At 40.1% G+C, this 20,858-nt stretch overlaps 1 protein-coding gene across 1 annotated transcript in view; it reads left to right on the forward strand.

Annotated features, from left to right (window-relative positions):
* Window positions 1-20,858, forward strand: part of gpat2 (glycerol-3-phosphate acyltransferase 2, mitochondrial) — a 64,555-nt gene that overhangs the window by 36,854 nt on the left and 6,843 nt on the right. The window contains exons 3-21 of the mRNA XM_029160907.3: window positions 2,518-2,621; window positions 4,913-5,023; window positions 5,133-5,203; window positions 5,303-5,413; window positions 5,785-5,799; window positions 5,851-5,967; window positions 6,655-6,754; window positions 8,150-8,283; window positions 8,479-8,578; window positions 10,720-10,899; window positions 12,161-12,259; window positions 12,785-12,867; window positions 14,109-14,227; window positions 14,349-14,419; window positions 14,690-14,847; window positions 15,001-15,104; window positions 17,808-17,992; window positions 18,485-18,562; window positions 19,444-19,566. Of these exons, the coding sequence (XP_029016740.1) occupies window positions 2,550-2,621; window positions 4,913-5,023; window positions 5,133-5,203; window positions 5,303-5,413; window positions 5,785-5,799; window positions 5,851-5,967; window positions 6,655-6,754; window positions 8,150-8,283; window positions 8,479-8,578; window positions 10,720-10,899; window positions 12,161-12,259; window positions 12,785-12,867; window positions 14,109-14,227; window positions 14,349-14,419; window positions 14,690-14,847; window positions 15,001-15,104; window positions 17,808-17,992; window positions 18,485-18,562; window positions 19,444-19,566 (2,031 nt within the window). The 5' untranslated portion in view covers window positions 2,518-2,549. The remainder of the gene's footprint in view (window positions 1-2,517; window positions 2,622-4,912; window positions 5,024-5,132; window positions 5,204-5,302; window positions 5,414-5,784; window positions 5,800-5,850; window positions 5,968-6,654; window positions 6,755-8,149; window positions 8,284-8,478; window positions 8,579-10,719; window positions 10,900-12,160; window positions 12,260-12,784; window positions 12,868-14,108; window positions 14,228-14,348; window positions 14,420-14,689; window positions 14,848-15,000; window positions 15,105-17,807; window positions 17,993-18,484; window positions 18,563-19,443; window positions 19,567-20,858) is intronic.

Consider the following 20,858-nt stretch of genomic DNA (forward strand, 5'->3'; position numbering starts at 1 on the left):
CATTGTTGAGGGTTTTAATATTAACATTCCCTTTGAATGTCCTGGTTTACGTGCAGACTGTAAATAAAACTTTTGTGGATGTCACTGTGATGTTGCTGCTCTTTCAGGTCAGTTGAATTCTTGCTCATTATTGTGATTCAGATTTCATTCATTTACATACACATTCTCTCTCAGCAGCACAAAGGTTTTCATACTATATAAAACAACAATGAGTGGAGGCCAGCTTTCATTGAAGGTGACCTGTGGTAATATCCTGGACTGTGAATTGATAGTTAAAAATGAGTTTTTGTTGCTGTAGAGAGCTCGACGCGCATTGCATTCATGTAGCACTTTGCATTAACGGATGCAATAACAGGTCAGCTTGTTATAAGGTAACAGCTCTTTGTTATTTACTGAAAAGATGTCTCTTAGTATGGAGCATGATACTAAGCAGGCTAAATATTATACCAAGGAGAAAGTTACTATTCTGTGGGCATAGACCTTAATTGATCAGTAATGTAATTACATATTATATTTGATAAAGCATGACTTAAAAATTCACAACATTTTCAAGGGACTTTTTTCAAGCAGGTGAGAAAAGCTCATTTATATTCAGGATGAAATTTAGACGCAAGCTGAACGTGTGGGGGTTTGACAGAGACCTGTAGCAGGTGAGGGTTTTATTAAATACATTCTCAGTTGGTATTGATGCTTGCTTTATTTATCATATCTTTGTTTCTTTGTCAAATAGCCCATCCTAGGCAACCTTGGCTTATTGTGTGTGTGAAGAAATCAGATCTGTATCAGGCTCTTACCGCTTCTATTTGACTTCTTTTCAAATAGATACGTTTATTTAAAGCTCCCACTAATTACTGAGTGATTTGGGGAACATCGCATCGCTGTTCTGAAATGATCTACTTTGTAATCTAACCTAGCAGATTTAATGTCTACTGATGTTTTAATATTTTTTCCTAATACGAACACTTAGGTGTGCACTATCAAATTTGGAGCATTTTAAGTCTAGAATTTAAATATTTCCCTCTAGATCACGCAAAAATGATTATAGTCCCTATAAGAACCTAATGCCCACATTTAAATACTTGTTTTAAGATGACAGGTGGGGAAGGGTGTACTTCTTGAAACGTTGTTTGTACAGTAGTACCACATCAGTCTGACTTCATGCTGCTGCCTCTATGCGTTTTCCCCGTGGTCTGGTATTCTCTCTGGAGTGGCTTATGTAAACCCATTAGAGCCTTTTCTGATTCTGGCTGCGCAATTTTGTTTCACACCCTTTTCTCCCCATTTTGCTGCCTTGCCACCCTCTGCACCTGCGAAGCAGCTCGGAACCTCTTATCAATGTCTTAATTCCCACTGGAGATAGTAATGAATGTGGGAACTTGTGCCAGCTGAAATGGATATCCCCTTAGGGAAGTCTTAAGTTTTAATTAGCAAAGTTAATGGGGCAGAGTGGGATCAACAGAGTGGAAAACAGATATACTATATAAGGGAAAGGTCTGCCATTGTACCTAATGAGACCTCTGAATGTGATAGGTGTAACCACAGAAAGATTAATGAGAAGGCAGTTAGCACCACGGGATGACAGTGTAGTTCAGTAGGTCACATCTTCAGCCTTTTGTAATAGAAACAAAGCTTTACACAAAAATAAAGGGGCGCTCCCTCAGGACTGTGGCTCTTGTTCTGTCACAGCTCTCATCAAAGGCTTTGCACAGACTCTTGAGCTGTATTAAAGCTGCCTTAATCTGAACTGATTACTCATTTGAGCTCCACACAGCCAAAGCTATCAATTAGGTAACTTAGGTTGGATTGTATTATCTTCTGACCTGTGTTGCCATCTCTCATTACTGGGTTTCTGAATGGGCAACATGCCAGCAATTGTTACATAAGAGCTGTTTCTAAGCTGATGGCAATGTACCTGGTTTAAATGATTTATAACCCAGTAGTGAGTGTCTGCCCTGCTCCTCTGCCTTGAGTTGCCTTCAGTCTCTAACCTCTTAAAGGCAGTTCTGTCCTTGTATTATTCCTACCTGCAAACAGAAACCTCGCCAAAGTTTTCAACTAAAAGTTTGCAACAAATTGTATCAGGTAACAAGGGGAAAACCAACACAATGAAAAGGGCATCAAGAAGCTGTTATTATTTCACATGGTAGGATTGAAGAAAAGGTTAAAATTGAGAAAATGTATGATGGTGCAGGCAGAGAAATGCTGTTTAGATGGTTAAAATTGCATCTTGTGATAAATGGGGGAATAGTGCCAACAGTTCCCTCTGCCAAGGACCAGAGGACAAAATGAATTTTGCGTCACACTGAGCTTGTTTGTTTGTGTGTATGTGTTTCCTCACTGAAATTGAAGAGATGAATCCTTCTCTGAAAGCTTGGGCTTGTATCATAAAGCGCCTAAAAATCACACCAATGTATAATCACATCCCCAAACAGTCATTACACAACACAATGACAGAAAGCAATGTTTTAATATGATCAAATATATAACATTTTTTTTCTCCCATCGTTTCTTTGATAGACTTTTGAGTAGAAGTCATCAGAGGACTCACCATGGTGCAGGAGAACCAAGATGACCTGAACAAAGACATGCTCCTTCCACCAATTCAACAAAATAGACCTGCAGTAAGAACACTGCATGCTTGACTCTCTCCCACTGTCATCTCCCACTTAATCCATGTGCATCTAAAGTCTTTGTTCTTCACAATCACGAGAGAACATGCACAGCAGCATGCGCTTAATTCGGTTTGATGTTTAAAAATCACAGGACGTCGTGCATCAGTGACTCACTGGCTCATCATGAAAATTAAGATGCATTTTAAATGAGTACTTTGACCTAATATAGAACATGTGCCTTTTTATTAAATATTTGCAGTTAAATATGAATATCTACATTTGTGTATGTTAGCTGTGAGCTGTAGCCTGAATATTAGCCTACTATAAATGGTTGACGTGACCCTATTCAGGGAGATGAGAGGTTTCTCCATCTCTCATTTGTTCGTTCAATTTGTACACAGACATGTTAGTAGTGGGTTGGTTATTGGATGGATAACATAATACCAAACTATGCATCATATTCTATTTTTATGAAGTATAAATGAACTATTTCTAAATTTTCTCTATGGCAACACTCAGAAGTCCAAATGAACCATCTAAACAAACGACACTTGCTGTTACTGTTCATCCTGTTCACACCTGCCATTAAAAGATCCCTTGCTAATGCATTACCAGAGGATACAACAAAAGAGTCAGTCTTTTTCATCCTCTCGTCGGTGCTTCTCACTGGCTTTTGCTGTCTCACAGTTTTTCATGAAAGCATCACTGCTTTGCAGTCTGTCTCTGGCACGTAATTAAAATTAACTTTGATTAGACAATTCAGTTGAGCTTTATGTCTGATTATTATTTTTGCCCCATGCTGAGTTTAAAAAAAAAAAACACAGTTTCTGAATGCAACGCTTTGTCACAATGTAATAGTTTTGTCATCAGACCTTCACTTGAGCACATGAATTCAACACCAGGAGGGATTTTAAATCACACTAAAACTCTAAAATTGAATAAGAAAAACTAGATAGGCATGTTTTGAAAACTAAACTAAAGAACTAAGTTAATTAAAAATTTCCTCTGTATAAATATGTACTAAACATAATTAGGGTGGAAGAAAAACACTAAAGTACCGTGCAACTGGGAATGAAATGTTTGTAGGATTTTGCAGTATAAATGAAACATGGAAACGATTTAATTAATAACAACAATTAAATGATGTTTAACATATTAACATCTGTATTTGGACGTCTTGTTGACCGTCAGTACTCTTGCAGAAAAGAAAATCTGAACTTTATGCTGCTTCCTTGTCTAAATTAACTCCTAAGGCATTTCATACTAACATGTAAAAAGAAGCCTTTTTAGGAGGTAAGATCTAGGCTCGTATATGGTTTTAGCCTAATCGCGCTAACACTTTACCCTTTTACTTGACTCCTTTTCTGACCTACAATAGTGTGACCATTTAAATTATTCATAGCCCAAGCGTTGCCATTACAGTAATGTTTTGTCTTGAAATCGACGTTCTCTTGGCAAGACGCTGACTTAGTCTGCAGCTTTGTTTTCTGGAATCTGTCCTTATTATTCAGCTGGAAGAACGTGTCGTTAATTTTAGGAGATTCATCAGCTTGTTTTGTCTAAACAGTGTAATCAGTCTGAATCCCAAGTAGCACGCACAGCAGCCCCCACACAGACACAGTGATAATTAATGGACATTGTGTTTGCTTTTTTATCATAACATAAATATGACCAGCAGGCAACTTGCTGAGTGAGACCCTAAGTCTTGTTGGCTATTAAACAGTACAAAGCCTTCAATGCATGAGCTGTTGTTGTCTGATACTGGGTTTCACATGTGGCCTGCTGTTGCATGCTTTCATTGATCCAGACGTAATATAATAAAAGCAAATGACGTATTCAAAACTAAATCAACAGCAAAGAATTGAAGCAGTAAAAAGTTGTGTTCCCTTTAGCTGTGCTATTTATGTTTTTATTTCATGACGCACAGGTGGAATTGAGTATAGCTTGCTGGCAGAACCAAATCGATTGAAAGACAAGTCTCTGGCACACACCAAACACAGAATTCCTCCAAAATAACACTATATTGACAGTCGAGCATGGAGCTGGCAGCGTAATATTGTGAGGATGCTTTGCTGCTACAGAGCCAGGGCACCTTGCCATAAATATGAGGAACAGGAATTTCAGTCTGTACCAGAGACTCCTAAAGGAGAGAGGCTTGTCAAAATTTTCCTCAACTGTGTTCATTTAGCAGGCTGTTGTGCTTTTGTTGAACTGCTTTGCCTTCTACAGAATATTGTGTCTGTATCAGAGCCCGGCCTTCACAAATTTCGTCGGGTTGGGGTGTTCCCTATTTTTTTCAGTTGTCATGGGAAATGAAGATCAAGAAAAAGCTGAAGACAGTGCCTCCCTGTCTGGGCAAGTTCAGGCCAACTGTAGGCCAGTGCTGCCACCAGTGTACCCCAGACAGTCTGGTGAGTGTGAAAGGAAAGTGGAACATGAGGCTAATGTGAGGTAGCATGCGTGTTTGATGCAGCACCATCCTGCAAACTGAATTTCTTACAGTATAACTTAATGGTTTAGAGGAAGAAGCTCGGACAAACCTCTCCTCTTGGCTTCCACAACCTGCTGAATGTCAACGAGACAAACACCAGGTAGTGGTAGCGTCTGTGTTTTTGACAAACAGTCTGACTCTTCCAACACACTCAGTCATGCTCATTTTCTGCCTCCTCGTTGTGTGTTTTGTATCATAGGTTTCGGGGCTGGCTGGTACGGAGGGTGTGCTGCGTGCTGTTTGTGAGTGGGTGCAAGGTTTACGCAAGTCCTGCAAGCAACAGACTGGAGAGGGTCTGTCAGAGCAACAGGTACCTGAGGGGAAAGATGAGGAAGAGCAGAGCAGAGATGCCAGAGGAGAGTGAATAAATGATAGGCAGAGATATAGAAACTAAAACGGCCTCCTGCAGGTTTGAAGGGAGAGGGATGGAAAGGAGGTGAGGTGATAAGAAACACAAACAAAGATAGAGAAAATGAAGGCTATCGTAGGGAGTGTGCAGAGTGAATGAAGAGTAATGGGATAACTTGGGACTGTTGTCACACATTTCTTATCTCTGTCACTGAGTTTGTGTCTGTTGTTTTCTCTCCTTCAGTGTAATTGAGTTTAACCTTTATGTAACCTCTTTACTCAGGGATGTTGTTGTGCTGCCTTAGTGCAAGACGACTGTTTGTCCTTATTCAGCACAAAAGAGATGTTGTGTTCTACTAACCCTGCTGTCCTGTGACCATGCGTTTTAGACTGCGGGAGGAGCTCACAGCATCACAACATGAAGCACCCTGAGGGGGGAGACAGGCGGGGGGAGCTGCACCGCCTCTCACCATTCCTTCCCCTTGTCAACACCTGCATTTCCTCCAGCCTCTTGCGGTTTGTGCATTCATTTGTTTGTGGGGTCTTTTTGGTCTGTTTTAGAGGTGGTTGCTAAGACGTTTGGCCTAATCTTTTACATGGGAATAATCTGTGAACTGTGTACACACTAGGAGCTACTGTAGGAACCTGGTGCTACAGATATAGAATGATATGTAGATGCTTGTATCGCCCATACTATCACTCATCATGACAGTTGTGTAGATATGATGCTGTCTGCATGCCAGGCAGGACATGCAGCACAGTGAGTGAAAACCTTTAGATGATTTTAACTTTATCTGGCTTACTTGTAGTCTCCGTAATCATTTCTAAATGTACCATGTTCGTTCGTTTTACTTCTTGTGTTCTCCCCCCCCCCCCCCCCCCCCAATTACAGCTCAGCCTTCATCTTGATAGCTGTCACCCTCACACATACCCATCTTTATCACTTCCCGTTTTGCCTTCTCCTGGGTCAACAGTTTATCTTATCCCCATCCTTCCCCTTGCCAAGTCTCTCACTCCTATCTATCTAATTTAAATGTTGTCACACTTAAATTCATTTCTAATTTCTTTGCTAAAGCGCTTTTGTTTAACACCATGTTATTGGCAGCTTCTTTTACACTTCATTTCACAATTGCCGGTCTAATAATCCCTTGTGTGCACTCTTTCCATATGTCATTAATTTGTTTTCTTTACGTCTTTTGCTAGATTCATAGGCTGGGCAATGCTGAAGATATTTGCGTCCATGTTTGACAGCATTCAGGTTAACCTCAACCATCTGTCTGCTTTGCACGGAGCCTCTCAGGAGGTATAAATATTTATCCATAAATACACAAATAAGTGTACTTTCTGAGGCATTAAAATATAACTAATTTCATGTCTCTTTACTGAATACTGTATAACTCTTAACTGTATGGGTGAAAAAATCAAAAATGTGTGAACTGTGTTTTCAGTTCATGTCTTGTTCTAATGGAGTCCGATAAACTCACTACTGTACATTTAAGATGGGCAAATTTTATTGTCTCTTTACTGAAGTCACACTATTATAGCCACAAAATGCAATCATCTTTTATCTCACCACTTTGACGTCATTCAATATGTAGTATACAGTAATTGAGTTTGCCTTAGTAGCTCTTCATTTCCCTGTTCATAATGAAAAACAATCTGAATGTACTCTAAAGCCAAAAGGCCAGATAGAGAATAAAATAACCATTTTGAATATGAAATACTACTCATGGCTGCAAATATAGTGACCTCTAATGATCCTATGCTTTGTGTGTGTAAAAACATAAATATGATTTAATTATATCTAATTGTAGCAGCTTTTTGTGGGCAAACCAATACCTCACTGTTATTCAGCAGCTTGTGGATCTACTTTTCTCAGCAATAACTTGACGACCCTGTGACTAATGTCAGAAGGTCTTTAGAACCATCATTCGGCTTAGTTGAATCTTAAGTTTCTTTAGCTGGTGGACTGTAGAAATAACAACAACCTGTTCCAGTCACACTGGTTTAGCAACATGGCATGAGGTGTGTGCCTCTCTGACCTTGGCGTGAACGTGTTGGGTTGTCACCTACTGGAAGACTGGCAACTGCCTCAAATCTATTTAAAGCAGTCTTCTTCACTGCAAAAGGCTAAACTGCAGATTGTTTGGAAATGGATTCATAACCATTTCCAGACGGATGTACAACAGTAATTATGTGTTGCTCTCTTGACTTTGTGTTAACACACATTTGAATGCTTCAGAGCAGAAAATTGTCAGAACCTGTGCTTTCATAGACGTGTGCAGCTGCTGATCACCAAAATCAAAGGCTGATGATTAGCAGCACCTGACTGCAACATACTCTCGTGAAATCAACAAGTGGATGATGAATATTTCTCACAAATGTCTTCTATGATCAAATGATTTTTACACAAAAAAACTTTGATTCAGTAGAAGGGTACTAATGTTTTAAATGTCTATACTCCATATACTTCAACACAAAGGGTTGTTTGATTTTGCATTTCTGCTGATTCATTCGTTTTGTTGTTTCATATGTCAATGCTACTATTTTAATCATGGAGTTTTAATATAATATTGACTAAATATAAGGCCACAGAATGACTCTTACTGCATGCACCACCTCTGCATAGTCTACCATGGTTTACTGTGGTGAATAAAGGAAAGTATCACATTTATCTAAGGCTTTTTCTGTGATACAGGGATCTCCACTGATTTATGTGTACGTGCGTCAGAGCATCATGGACTGTGCTCTCATCTCTCTGGTGCTCTTCTGTCACAGCCTCAGAGTCCCATACACTCTTTGTCCTCTCCAGATTAACAGCTCCTTTCTAAGGTATAGTCATACACACAAAATCCACAAATATTTAGGCAGGCTGCACTGAGTTAATGAGTTTAACATTCAGTATCTTCTCCCAGAAGCATCCACCAGAAGAAATAATTTATTAAATTTCAACATAGATTGAAAATCCATCCCCACTATAAGTTTATTCATTGCACTAAATTATACTGTTCTTCATTGTCATTGTAGATCAGTCCTGCAAAAAGTAGGTGTAATTGTGATGCAGCCTTCTACGCTAACCGAGCACGACGCTGAGACGGACGGCCTGTACTCGCTTGTCATGACCTTTGTAAGTCTGTTTGGATACATGGGAGGTAATGATGATGATGATTGTTTAATTTTGTTTACTGTTGGGGAGTAATTTATGAAGTTGCCACTTTTTAAATGAGACCCTTGACATTGCATGCTCACTGTAATGTATTAATATTGTGCATTAAACCTGAGAATGCTAATAGTATTATCATAATAGTATTACAATTCATCCTTAGACAGTTGTACTGTACATATGTTCATATAATTGAATTAATTAGTTGTAGTTGTAATACTGTACATGTACAGCTGTTAAAGCATCAAAATCGAGAAGAATCAAGGAGGAAAGCAACATCCTTTCCTTGAATCTCTTAAAGTAAAGATCACTGTCACTTAAATATACTACTATTGTTGCTGAGATATTCTTTCTCAAAGAGTTGGACCAAGTAACAAACTAATGTTGTCATCCCTTGAGCTACTCCCCTGGCATAATTAAAACTAATTCATATTTTTTATTATACACTTAAGAGACTGAATTAAAGTCCGCCTACCTTAGGGATGGAGACAAAGTTCATACAAAAGCTTTGCTGATGATTAGTTGTGTTGGTTAGTTACACAATTGTTTACACAGTGACAAAGCTTTTACGATTCAGCTTTTATAAACCACCATAATGGATTTAAAAACAACTTTTAGCTTTATGCTAAAAGGTTTGACGAGAATATACCCCTCACAAATTTCAGCTTAATGCTTAGTATCTCGATTTTCAGTAATATCCACCCTTTTTGCAGACACAGAAAACTGTTTGGCATCAATACTGTGTTCGCATATGCTCATGTCTTCATCTGTGCTCAAAAGATATTTCAAGTTTCATGTATCCTTTTCTCCGTCGCCAAATTATGAAACCCATCAGACGGAGCAGCGTGTGAATCCAGAAACGATTTACTCATTGTCAGAATGAAACACTAGCTAGAAAATATGATGCTGAAGCATTTTTCTGAAAAACTAGACATCAGGTAATTATATAAAATTGCAGAGCAAACTAAAGTTGCCTGTTTTTCTAATTTGCCTGTTTTGCATATATGCATTTGTTTCAGTTCATACATTCACCTTTCATGGCACCCCAAGGTGGGCTGTTATCAAAGTCCGCTGCTCAATCAGAATACCACCTATTTATTTTCCAGCCTCATCCCACTCCTTCATTTTCAAAATTACCAAGGGGGTTATGTGTTGCTACAGAGATTGCAGCTTTAGAGTTTCCTGGAGTGACAGGGCAATGAGGAGAGGGCGGAGGAAAGAGAAGAATGGTGCTTAGTTTGATTGTGCACATTTGGCAGGTCTGAGCAGGTTTTTGTATATTTTTATTGAAAGATAATTTGAGATTTTCCCCCTGTTGGACATTTTCATGGTTATAATAAACGCTTCCTCCTCTCCTCTCTAGCATCTACTGGAGTCTCCTCAAGGACCCTCTTTGTAGTTACTGTCTAAATTCCTCTATGTACTTGATTTGTATTAGTGACGAGCACCTGCTCATTAATATCTTCCTGTCTTTCTATCCAGCAGGAGATGTCTTTGTGTTTTGTATCAGTTTGCCTAAAGATGTATTTCATTTGGAGGAGTAAGTAGCTTAATCGGATCAATATACTGCTATACAGCTAAATAAAGCCACTCAGTCTGACATTCATCTACAAGACTACAGCCACAGTAGAGCATTAAATAGGTTGTTTATGAGTGACGCAGTGAGAGGTTTTTTTCCATTTGCCATTTATGTGATTAAGCACATTGGCTGTGTGTAAGAAAGCAGGCTTGTTTATCGGTTGTATTTCAATGTTAATAGACCTTTATTGTTTATTGAGTGTAGGCCTGCTTAGCTCCTGGTCAATGGTAATTGAATTTTCCTTGTCTGTAAGGGGAAAACAGTACTTGGGGCAAGGCAAGTAGCTCTGAATGTCATGTAGTGTCCCCCACAGTTCCTTTTTAATTTTTGTTCTTACTGTGCCTGTTTTCTGCCCTCCGTGCTCTATTTCCCCGTCCCTTTTCTTTCCTCAATGGTTTTCTTTGCTTGCTTTTAAAGCTTATGTTTATTTTAAATATGCATGGGGGCATTTGCTGTCAATTCCCCCTTAATTATAGGTCTTTGTTTAGAGCTTTGTTGGCACCATCTTTCTTTCTCCCCTCCCCAGCTAATGAGTGAGCTGCTACATGAGGGCCAGTCGATAAGTGCTGGTGTGTCAGCGAGATCTGGGCAAGGTGGCCAGTGGCTGCTTCACATCAGGCAGCTCATCAAAGAGGGATCCGTCCCTGATGTCAGCCTGGTTCCTGTGGGCATCTCCTACGACTGCATTCCCAAGACCAACATGCAGGTGTAAACACACTTTTGCTACTACACACACACACACACACACACACACACACACACACACACACACTAAGAGCTGTCTGTAGCTGTGAACAAGTGAATCTTTTTGGTTTAGAGCTGTGTATTTCAATCTCTGCTATCCTTGGGGGGGTGAGAATGAAGACCTGTGATGCCTAACTGTAATGCTGTATGGGGTGAGAAGGACAGGTGCCACCTGGAAGCAGGTTACTGCAGCCTGGCATGTGATTTGGCTGGCTCACCAATAAGGTCAGCAGTTGGAGCTGCATCACAGGCTGTTACACAGCTCATGGGGGTAACTAAAGTACCGAAAACTATAGTGTCTGATTGCAGTAATTTGCATCCAAAATCAAAAGATTTCTGACTCAGTCAAAACAGATTTTTAAATGCAATCGTGACTTGTACATCCTCAGGTTGCCCTTAACAAGTGTCTCTGATGTCTACAAATAATAACACATAGAGAATGCAGAAGAAAAACACTCATTATAATTTTAGCACCTCAAAATAAGCATAAGTTTCATTATTAAAATGAAGCTGCTGAAGCTGCTGCCCTGTCTGTGGGTGCATTGAAAACCAGGGACTGCTAATAGCTACTAATGAAACGTTTGTTAAAATGTAAACACTAACTAAGGCTCAGAATATCTTTGGGAGCACAGTTTGTCTGAGGGGGTCGCAGTGTCACACTCTTGGTTCACAGGCAAAAAATCTCAGTAATGATCTAGGTTGCAGCTTTGGAACTCTCCTTTCACTACTTTGCTCTCTAATTCTTCACTGGCTGATTAGTTCAGGTTTGCATTTTATTTTTTCAAGGCAACAGTAATTGCTATTAGTCATAGCCTTTTATCTGCACTTTGAGATGATACTGAAGAGTGGGTGTTGCTTTTGGTTAATTGCCATAATAAGGTACTCACTTCATCATTTTGTTCTGTCATTCAGACACTCTGCACATAAAGTACAGTACACACGGTCCTTGTGCTCTAACACAAACGGAGCCTGGCTGTGGGTCTCGGTGCTCAGTGAAGATGCTGCTCATTAGTGTGATTACTGTCGGAATGTCCCTCCCAAAGGCAAAGACCTCATTATGATATAAACATCAATTGGTATACACAGTATAGCAGTCCTATAACTGTGTGTGTGTGTGTGTGTGTGTGTGTGTGTGTGTGTGTGTGTGTGTGTGTGTGTGTGTGTGTGTGTGTGTGTGTGTGTGTGTGTGTGTGTGTGTGTGTGTGTGTGTGTGTGTGTGTCAGGTTGGCCTACGCTCTGTCTTGCTGTGGCTGTTGTCTCATCTCTGGAGGAAACCAAGAGGAAGTATAAGGATCCACTTCGCCAAACCCTTTTCTCTCAAGGTGCACAGTAGAAAGAGCATATCGTCAAAAAAGACCTGCTTATCATTTTCAGAACTGGTTTCCAACTTTTTTTAACACCACAATCATACTTTACAGGTTAAAACTTTGTTATATAAGTAATGAATCATGGGACTAAGTTTTAGAAACATCTGACTCATTTTCAGATCTGAGAGAAGTGAAGGTATTCATTATTTTGAAAGGCAAGGGGAACAATTTAAAGTGACTGACCTTAATCCTTTTGTCTTTAACCACCATTTTATAGCCATTTATACCAAAAAACAAATAAACACATCTCTAGGGCAATTTTAGTGAAAGTAGATTTAATGCAGGGTTGTTTGCTAGACTGCTTTGTTTTTAAATGTGGGGGTTTGATAAATTGGCAACTTGGTGTATTTGAAGATAAACATATGGAGATGTGTGTGTGTGTGTGTGTGTGTGTGTGTGTGTGTGTGTGTGTGTGTGTGTGTGTGTGTGTGTGTGTGTGTGTGTGTGTGTGTGTGTGTGTGTGTGTGTGTGTGTGTGTAGGAGATGACTGAGTCAGGGAGGTGCAGAGTAGACGAATGGCTCCCTCTACAGGACCTGTTGCTGCCTGTGATCCTCAACTGCAGGTAATAAATTCACCTGTGCATAAACATGAGTCAGTGATGAAACTGTACATGTGCTAATTACGGTGGAATCTGTCCTGTATTTAATTCAACATCTGTGAAGTTGAAAAGTTACTGTGACTTATACTTTCCTCTAAACCAAAATCTGGCACAGATACAATGCTAACGCTGATGAGAGAGTTCATCCTCTTAGACTCAACCCAATTACCATCAACATCACCCAGTCTGCCAGTGAAAAAGATAACAGAAAGAAAATAACATCCTCACTCGATCGCTGCTCAGAGGCTTGACGAGCAAAGTGGCTTCTCTCTTCATAAGTTGAAATCTTCAGAGAGTGGGAATAAACAGTGAAAGAAATGGCAAGAGAGCGATACTGTAGATTGAGCTGTGAGTAGTTTTAGTTGTGCATATGATTAACATGCTGCGGTGGATAACAGTCTCTGTTGACTCACTCCGTTTTTTTTTCTCTCTGGCTGAAAGTTTGTGCTTCCATTTCATTTTAGTCCCCAATGTGAAAAAAGGGTGTATGTTTAATGAAAAGAAAATTCCTCTATAAACACTTTTACAGAAACATTAGGTTGAGTTTAACACTGTCACTGAAAGACTTGTGTGTTAGCTGAGGTAGATATGACATACTGTACTCTCTCCTAGTCTGCTGTATATCACACACACAAAGAACTCAGGAACATAAATAAAGCTCAAATCACTTCAGCACAGCCTCAGATCAGCAGCCCATAAAATTTATTGTACCTCAATTTTTAAGATACTATTTTATGCTTGTATGCTTCTACTGTGTGTAAGAAAGTAAAGAGTGTAATTGGACTCACGCACCCTGTATCATGTACCTAAAACTCTGCAACTACAGTATAGCTACTAATAATATTTTGGATTTACCGTTTACTGCACCTTCTCCCTTTGCACCATGTAACATTTAAAACGTTTACACCGGGCATGACCAGTCTGTTGTAGTAGCAGTTCCAGTTAGCACTAACTGTAGTGGCAACGTAATGGCACTGAATGACCTTATGGGCTCCATCTCTATGAAAACTACAGTACATAAAGAAGATATCCCTGAAAACTAATGCTACTGAAGATGAAGGTAGCATGAAAAATTGGATTTCATTTTGTGAAAACCTTAAGGATTGTAACTATAACAAGTGTAAATTAGTCCCGACAACCTGGAATGGAATTGCTGTAAATTCATCCTGACATCCTTCCCTTCTCATTTCACTTTTTCGCTTAAGAACTGACAGTGTCTTCGGGCAGAGGAAGATGTCGTGGCTCCTTCCTTCTTCTCATTATCCGCCTGAACTCATCCGAGAGAGAGACCTTAGCATTGCCATCATCCTCCACCTCATCTTCTGTGCGTCCAGGATTATGTACCCCTGCTGAATCGTAAATTAATTTTTGTAAGCTGCTGTTTTAATGTATGCAAATTGATCCACATTATCTGTGTGCGTGTATGTGTGTCTCCTTTTTTATAGCTGCCAACTCCTGTACGGCTGTGATGTCCACAAGTCTAGTGTCCAGTCTCTTGCTGTACAAACATCCCAAGGTACAGTACAGTATGTGCATCATCCCTGTGTTTGTGTTTTTGCTTCTTTTCTTTGGTGCTGCCAGACTTGAAATCCGCCTCTGCCCCTCAAAGGGATCCATCAATATTCTAAGAGTCTCATAAGCAGAATTGGTTTTCGTGCAAGTTTATTAGCATGAGTGCGACAGTGATTTTCTGAGTCATACCCACCAGTCTCTAACTAATGCCACCAGATGGTTAATGCTCATGTCTGATTTTGTTACTGAACTTCTCCATCCTTCTCCTCCACAGGGTGTAAGTGCATCAGTCCTCTGTCGTGATGTAGCTTGGCTCACAGAGGAGCTCTTATTCAGGAACAAAGATGTAGGCTTCGGAGGAACTTTAGCGGAGGTTGTCCACTCTTCCCTCTCTCTGCTCGCCCCTCACCTCATCATAGCTGCACTGCCTGGGTTGGTTTTCTGTCAGTCAAAAAATGAAAACAAAGAGCACTGATTGTACACAGCAGAACTGTGTTGCTTATCAAAAATCCAATATCCTTTTCAGTGAAACCTCTGTCTCAATTAATGACTATTTTCTGTTTGGTGTTGTTTTCATTCTTATAGGAAGGATCCTTTCATCGTGCCACGTCCTGCTCTTGTCGCCACACTTCATCTCACCCTCCAGGCCCAGATACTCACACACACCTTTATTTCAGAAGCTGTTGGTGGTGAGCGTGAACGCATGTATTTGCTGTGGCTGACTAAACCTTCCTATAACATTTAAACTAAATATCATCTTGAAGACCCCGTGTTCTCCAGGCACCTTGTTTGTCGTGGGAGGCCTTGGCAGTGGCTGTGACTGTTGGCATGTCGGCATGAAAAATCACTTCGTAAGATGGCATTTCAAAGTATTAGAACTCAGTATTTTAATGTTTTAGGAATACCAAGTGGTGAGCAGAGTGCAGCACAAACAACAGCAGATTTAGTTTGGCTTTATGCCAAAGCCAGTGATGTGAGGACAGCAGTACTGATGGTTTTAGGCTGCTTTAAATTGTTTCTCCTGTTAGTTCTTGTTTGGGGCTTCCCTTTGAATTTACAGAGTCAGTATGTGTTATTTAAAAAGACTGACATTAGAACCCTCATGAATGAAATGCTACACCTCTTTAACAAGTGAGACATCCTCGGATGTCAGGCAGCAGAATAATATCTGAAGTTTCAAGCTGGAGGAGTCAGATGTTCCCTGAAGCAGATCATTTTTCAAGTTACTGCTTTTGACCATCTGCTGACCTCTTTCATTATTTTATACTTGTTCTAAACTCCAAGAAGAAATCAAAGTGCATGCATTTTACAGTAGCATGGACCTTTTGAAGTTCTGTAGTATCAGCCAAAATTTTCACAGAAGGACAAAACTGAGTTGTCTTTTAATATTAGAAAATCTGCTTTACTATCTGCAGTAGATTATGGCAATATCCTGTATGCTGCAGCTGCTCCTAAAACCCATTTAGCCCTAGGGCCATTCAATTCAACTGCAAATTACACTCACCACTGTGAATTTTGTAGAAAGGTCAGATAGTCATCAATGTTTTAATAAATGATGGATGGTTACTCATTCCTGAAATGCTTTTCTGCTACTTACTGCAGTGGCTGAACTGCCTTGTGGTGATAATGCATGTGCGTCTTGAGGTATTTGTCCTAAATTTACACATTATCAGTTTATTCAAACTGGAAGCCCTAGAGCTGCCCTCACAGCACTAGACTGTCCCAAGGTTCGCTTCAAAGATAGAAAAAGGGAAAGACCACACAACAAAACGCAACATTATATATAAACTGAAAATGTACAAGTTCAAAATCAAAATATCACCAATCAATGAATCAGAAGAATACAACGACAAAAATAATGAAATTACATGAAAATAATGAACCGTAATAATCCACACTCCACCCTTAATGTTGAAGCAACTATTCAATCAGATTAATTATGGATTTAACCACCTTTAAGTTTTGGTTTTAATCGTGGTTGAAGGATTGGTGTTTTCTTTCCAGGCCAGTTAACAGTGACAGTGTCGTATGTTCAGTTAAATGCAGCAGCTCCAGTATGTACAGTAGCCTCTGTAACAGAGTGAACGCTTTAATCCAACTAAAGGCAGGTGGTGTAGAAGCCTCTCATATGTTACCTTTATGCTAATAGACATCTGCAAACTACGGTTTAACTTCTATGTTGACTTCACAAAGAGTTTAACAGCCACTTTCAAAGTTCTGGATCCTCCCAGCAGCATAGAGAATAGCATCCCGGCATCTTGTGGAATTACAATTGTGCGTTTAAGAATTCATATTCACTGCCTGCGTTCAAGGACAAAGCAGGAAGATGGTGCCTTAGGTACAACCACTGAGAAAATGAAAGTGGTGAGGTCACGGTAGTTTATGGGTTTACAGTTGAAGTAAGACAGACTATAATGCAGAGGGTTTCAATATGTTTGCATTTACAGTATGATACTGTGTTTTCCAACCACAAGTTGTCCCCAAGTTTATTAAAGCTGTGATTTGCAGATTTTGTCAGGAAAAAAAAACACTCTCAAAATGAAATCCATGCAATTCGTGATCCCCATATCTGGGGGATTCTTTATGGTGATTGGGTTGGTAACACAGGATTCTACATACAGTATTAATGACATAATGACCAACCTAACCAACCAAGTCCTTTTAAGTTCTTATACAAGCTTACTGTAGGTCAACATGAGCTACATTGTGTAAATATAACTGGGTGCAGATGTTTGCTGTTTTGTTTCTAGATTTCATGTTAAGAGGCAGATGAAGCCAGGGCTTTACTTACAAATAATGTGCTGAGGTAAAAATAAAGTATTGTTTTGAAGTGCAGGAAGCTACTTCCCCCGTGGAATAAAAGCTCCGTTCCTGTATGACTCAGAATTCCTGCATGACCTGTTTTAGTTATATACTCCACTGTACGTGAAGCTGGTGTTGCTGAGCGCATATATGTGTCCTGTAATAGATAGGGACAGAGTGGCAAAAATAAGTTATATAGTAATAGTAGAATAACTACTGTATGTTTTTGTGTAATATTGTGGCTAGTACATGGATCTGTTAATTAATGTTCATTTAAACTCCTATCTGCCCCAGTAATGAGTTTGATGTTTTCACAAATGCGCTGCTTTATTCAGACACATAAACCATGTGGATGTCAGGACCTTCCCATCAGCACATGAAAGGAGGATAATAGGGGGTAAATGTACAAATTAAGATAAACTACTTGTGTAAATGCAGATAATCCCCTCATCACACAAGATCTGGTGTCCAACACATTTTTATCCAAACTGTAAGATTTTGCGATATGTTGCAAATACACTGATACAGACACAGATCTGCTAAGATGATGATGTCTGATGTGTGTGTCTTTTTTTTTTCGTTTTTCCCAGCGTGCGCGGTGTCAGCCATGCTGCGTGAGGTGGCCGCCAGCGGCGTCAGCAGCAGGGTGAGGACTGACGGCGTGGATGGAGAGGAGGTCAAAGGTGACCTGGAGTTGGATGTGGTGCTGTGCCACTCCCAGCTCACGGAGAAGGCCCTGCAGCTCTGCCATCTCCTTCCTCCAGGCTCGGTAGCGGTGAGTCTGAATTCAAATCACATACGCATGTCTCATTCACTGGATGTTTAGTGGAGCTGAACAGTCATTCATCTTGCTCTGTTGCCTGTATCTCAGGCAGAGAGAGGTTTTAGATGCTGGCTGTGTGTGTATTGTGTATGTGTGACAGTGTATCTACATGCTCCATCTGACTGACTTCAAAGGCCCAGAATCAGAGGCAGGAATACTATTCCTTTCTCAGTTTGCCTACCTTTCATTTGAGCAACTGCTCTTTCTTGTCTCCTGTGCTTGCAGCTCTGTTTCTCACCCCATTCCTCACAGAAAACATCCAGTTTTGAACCCCCATCGGCCATTTCTCATTCTCCCGCTCTGATCTTTCCTTCAACTCCACTAAATACCTGATGTTTTCTGTCAGCTGTCTACTTCTGCATTTCCTGCTGTAGATATCTGATCGGCTCAAGCTGTTGGTGTCTCTGACCTTGCTTTATTATTCCTCTGCCCATCTCTCTCCAGCCCTGTCAGTCATCGCAAAGTTTTGCTCTGGACGCCGTGGACAGTCTGTTGCGCTGTGGGATCCTGATCATGGAAGAAGTAAGAGGCTTTTTCTGATCTGCTGTGGACTTTATCTATAGATAACTTTTTAGATTATGTTCAGCCCTTCCTTTTTTGCTAAAAGACACTAAAGAAGCTAAGGGCTTTTCCCCTCTTGCTTCATTTAGAAAGGCTAGAAAGGAGGTGCAGGAGGTGGGTGAGAGAAGGGTCCTGGCTAAACTCACATCCATCCTGGACCAGGACTCTCACCCACTATAGGACTCACTGTCTGCTCTGGAGCAGCTTCAGTAGCAGACTGATCCACCCTCACTGTGTGAAGGAGAGATTTTGCAGATCTTTCCTACCTGCTGCTGTCAAACTGTACAATCAGAAGTGTTAATTACCTCCTGGTCCATAAACTCACCCACTGCATCAATGGCTATGTAGAAAATTTCATATTTGCAATATTGTGCAAACTCTGTGCAATATTTATTTAGTTATTTAATATGCAATTACCCCTCCCATTACTCCATACTCACTCTACCCACCTGTATATAGAGGTTCTGTGCTAATTCTTGCTGCTGTATTTTTATTTTTCTTCTTTGTATCGTGCTATTCTGTGACGCAATTTCTCCACTGTGGGACTATTAAAAGTTTTCTTATTCTTATTTTAAATTACCTTTGTTTTACAGGGAGCCAATGAAGAGAAGCTAATACAAGATAAATATATCATGTGCTAATTTTAGTTATATGAGCAACCTACAGTCTTAGTAAGACATATTTGTGGTATCAAGACTAATCACATTGTAAACAGATGATTCATTTTTTATTGATATGCCTCAGGTGGAAGACCGACTTCTACAAGGTGAAGGAGATTACCTTCTCAGAGGTGACTCCAAGCCTTATTCACTGCTTGTTCTTGTTTTTGACAACCTATGCAGATTCCCAGGGATGTTCCCATCTGTGATTTCTGGAAGAACGAGGGCCTGCTCACTTGGTTCCCCACTGATGACCCATATGACAGCGATTCCGACTGTGAGGAGCAGGACCTGCGTTCTTACAGGGTACAGAAATGTGTCTCTGGATTAGACACACTCACTCGAGGTCATAACAAGGGACATATTTACATTTTGAGTAAACTGTGATTACTTACAGTGCTTTTACAAGTATACCAGAGAAAAAAGCACTTTGAAGTTACCAAATCTCCATTACAAAAGCACCTACACAAGTTCTGTACCTTGAATACCAATTAACAGGCTGCATCAGCTTCTAAACTACCGTACTGTCATGAGCATGTGACTTTTAATCATCATTGCAGGTGCATCAGTGATAGAAAGTACAATGTGACCTTGGGCGTCGCGACAGAGACAAAGGTCAAACTTAAACTACATTGAGAAATCTATCATCCCTCCACTTTAACATAAAGGATAAAAACAGTCTTTAATTCTGTTTCCAACATATAAGAGTATAAGTATTCTAAAGTTAGTAAAAAACACAAGCTTCAAAAGAAAATGTTCACGCTGAGCTGAACACTGAGCTCAAAATGCACTGTAACCCCTATTGTTTACTACCCGTGTTTACATTTATTTAGTCCAACTGTCATTTAGTCAAGCATTAAATTAGCTTAGTAGCTTTTTCCAATCTGGTCCACATTATGCACATTTGCTAAGCATTCAGTCAGCATCCATCCTCGCTGCTACTCTGTGGCCTGCTTTCAGAGGGGTCTCTTCACCCCCCAGCCTCCTCCTGTATTGGCATTTGGTTGGATGTGAATTTTTCATACCCATGTTTATTAAATGTTGTGCCTCTCACGCTCCCCCAAGGGGCAGCTGTGATTTCAGGCACAGTTTGTGTCACGCATAGAGACAAACAAGAAACCGAGATGGTTCCCTCTCAGACTGAAAATGATGGAATGTTCAAGCTTCCGTTTCTTTGTTCATACGGTAAAACAGCAGTTTTAGAAACGGGTTAGAAAATGTTCTGGTGTGATGCATTAAAAACACTGTCCCACATCAAGCAAGCACTTCAAAGCATCAGCCCTGCAATTACTGGTGTCCTGCACTGATCAACAGCAAGTGAATGGAGGCCTGTCAAACGCTGTCTCTGCTTTTAGAGCTGACCCTTTTCTCTGTGGAGCCTACAGTAACTCTGCCTTAATCCTTCATACATTTTGCAAATATTCAGCGGATGGACCTCTCTTTTGTTTGTGTGTATGTGCTGGAGTTAGATGTGGGCATTATTTATTTATCTTATATAAATCGGCAAGAAATCCAGACATTTCTATTAGAGAGTTTAAGGATCATGGTGTGTAGCTAGAATAAACTATACAGAACACAGTTTCCAAATAACTAACGCC

This window comes from Betta splendens, chromosome 9, assembly GCF_900634795.4.
Source record: "Betta splendens chromosome 9, fBetSpl5.4, whole genome shotgun sequence".
NCBI lineage: Eukaryota > Metazoa > Chordata > Actinopteri > Anabantiformes > Osphronemidae > Betta > Betta splendens.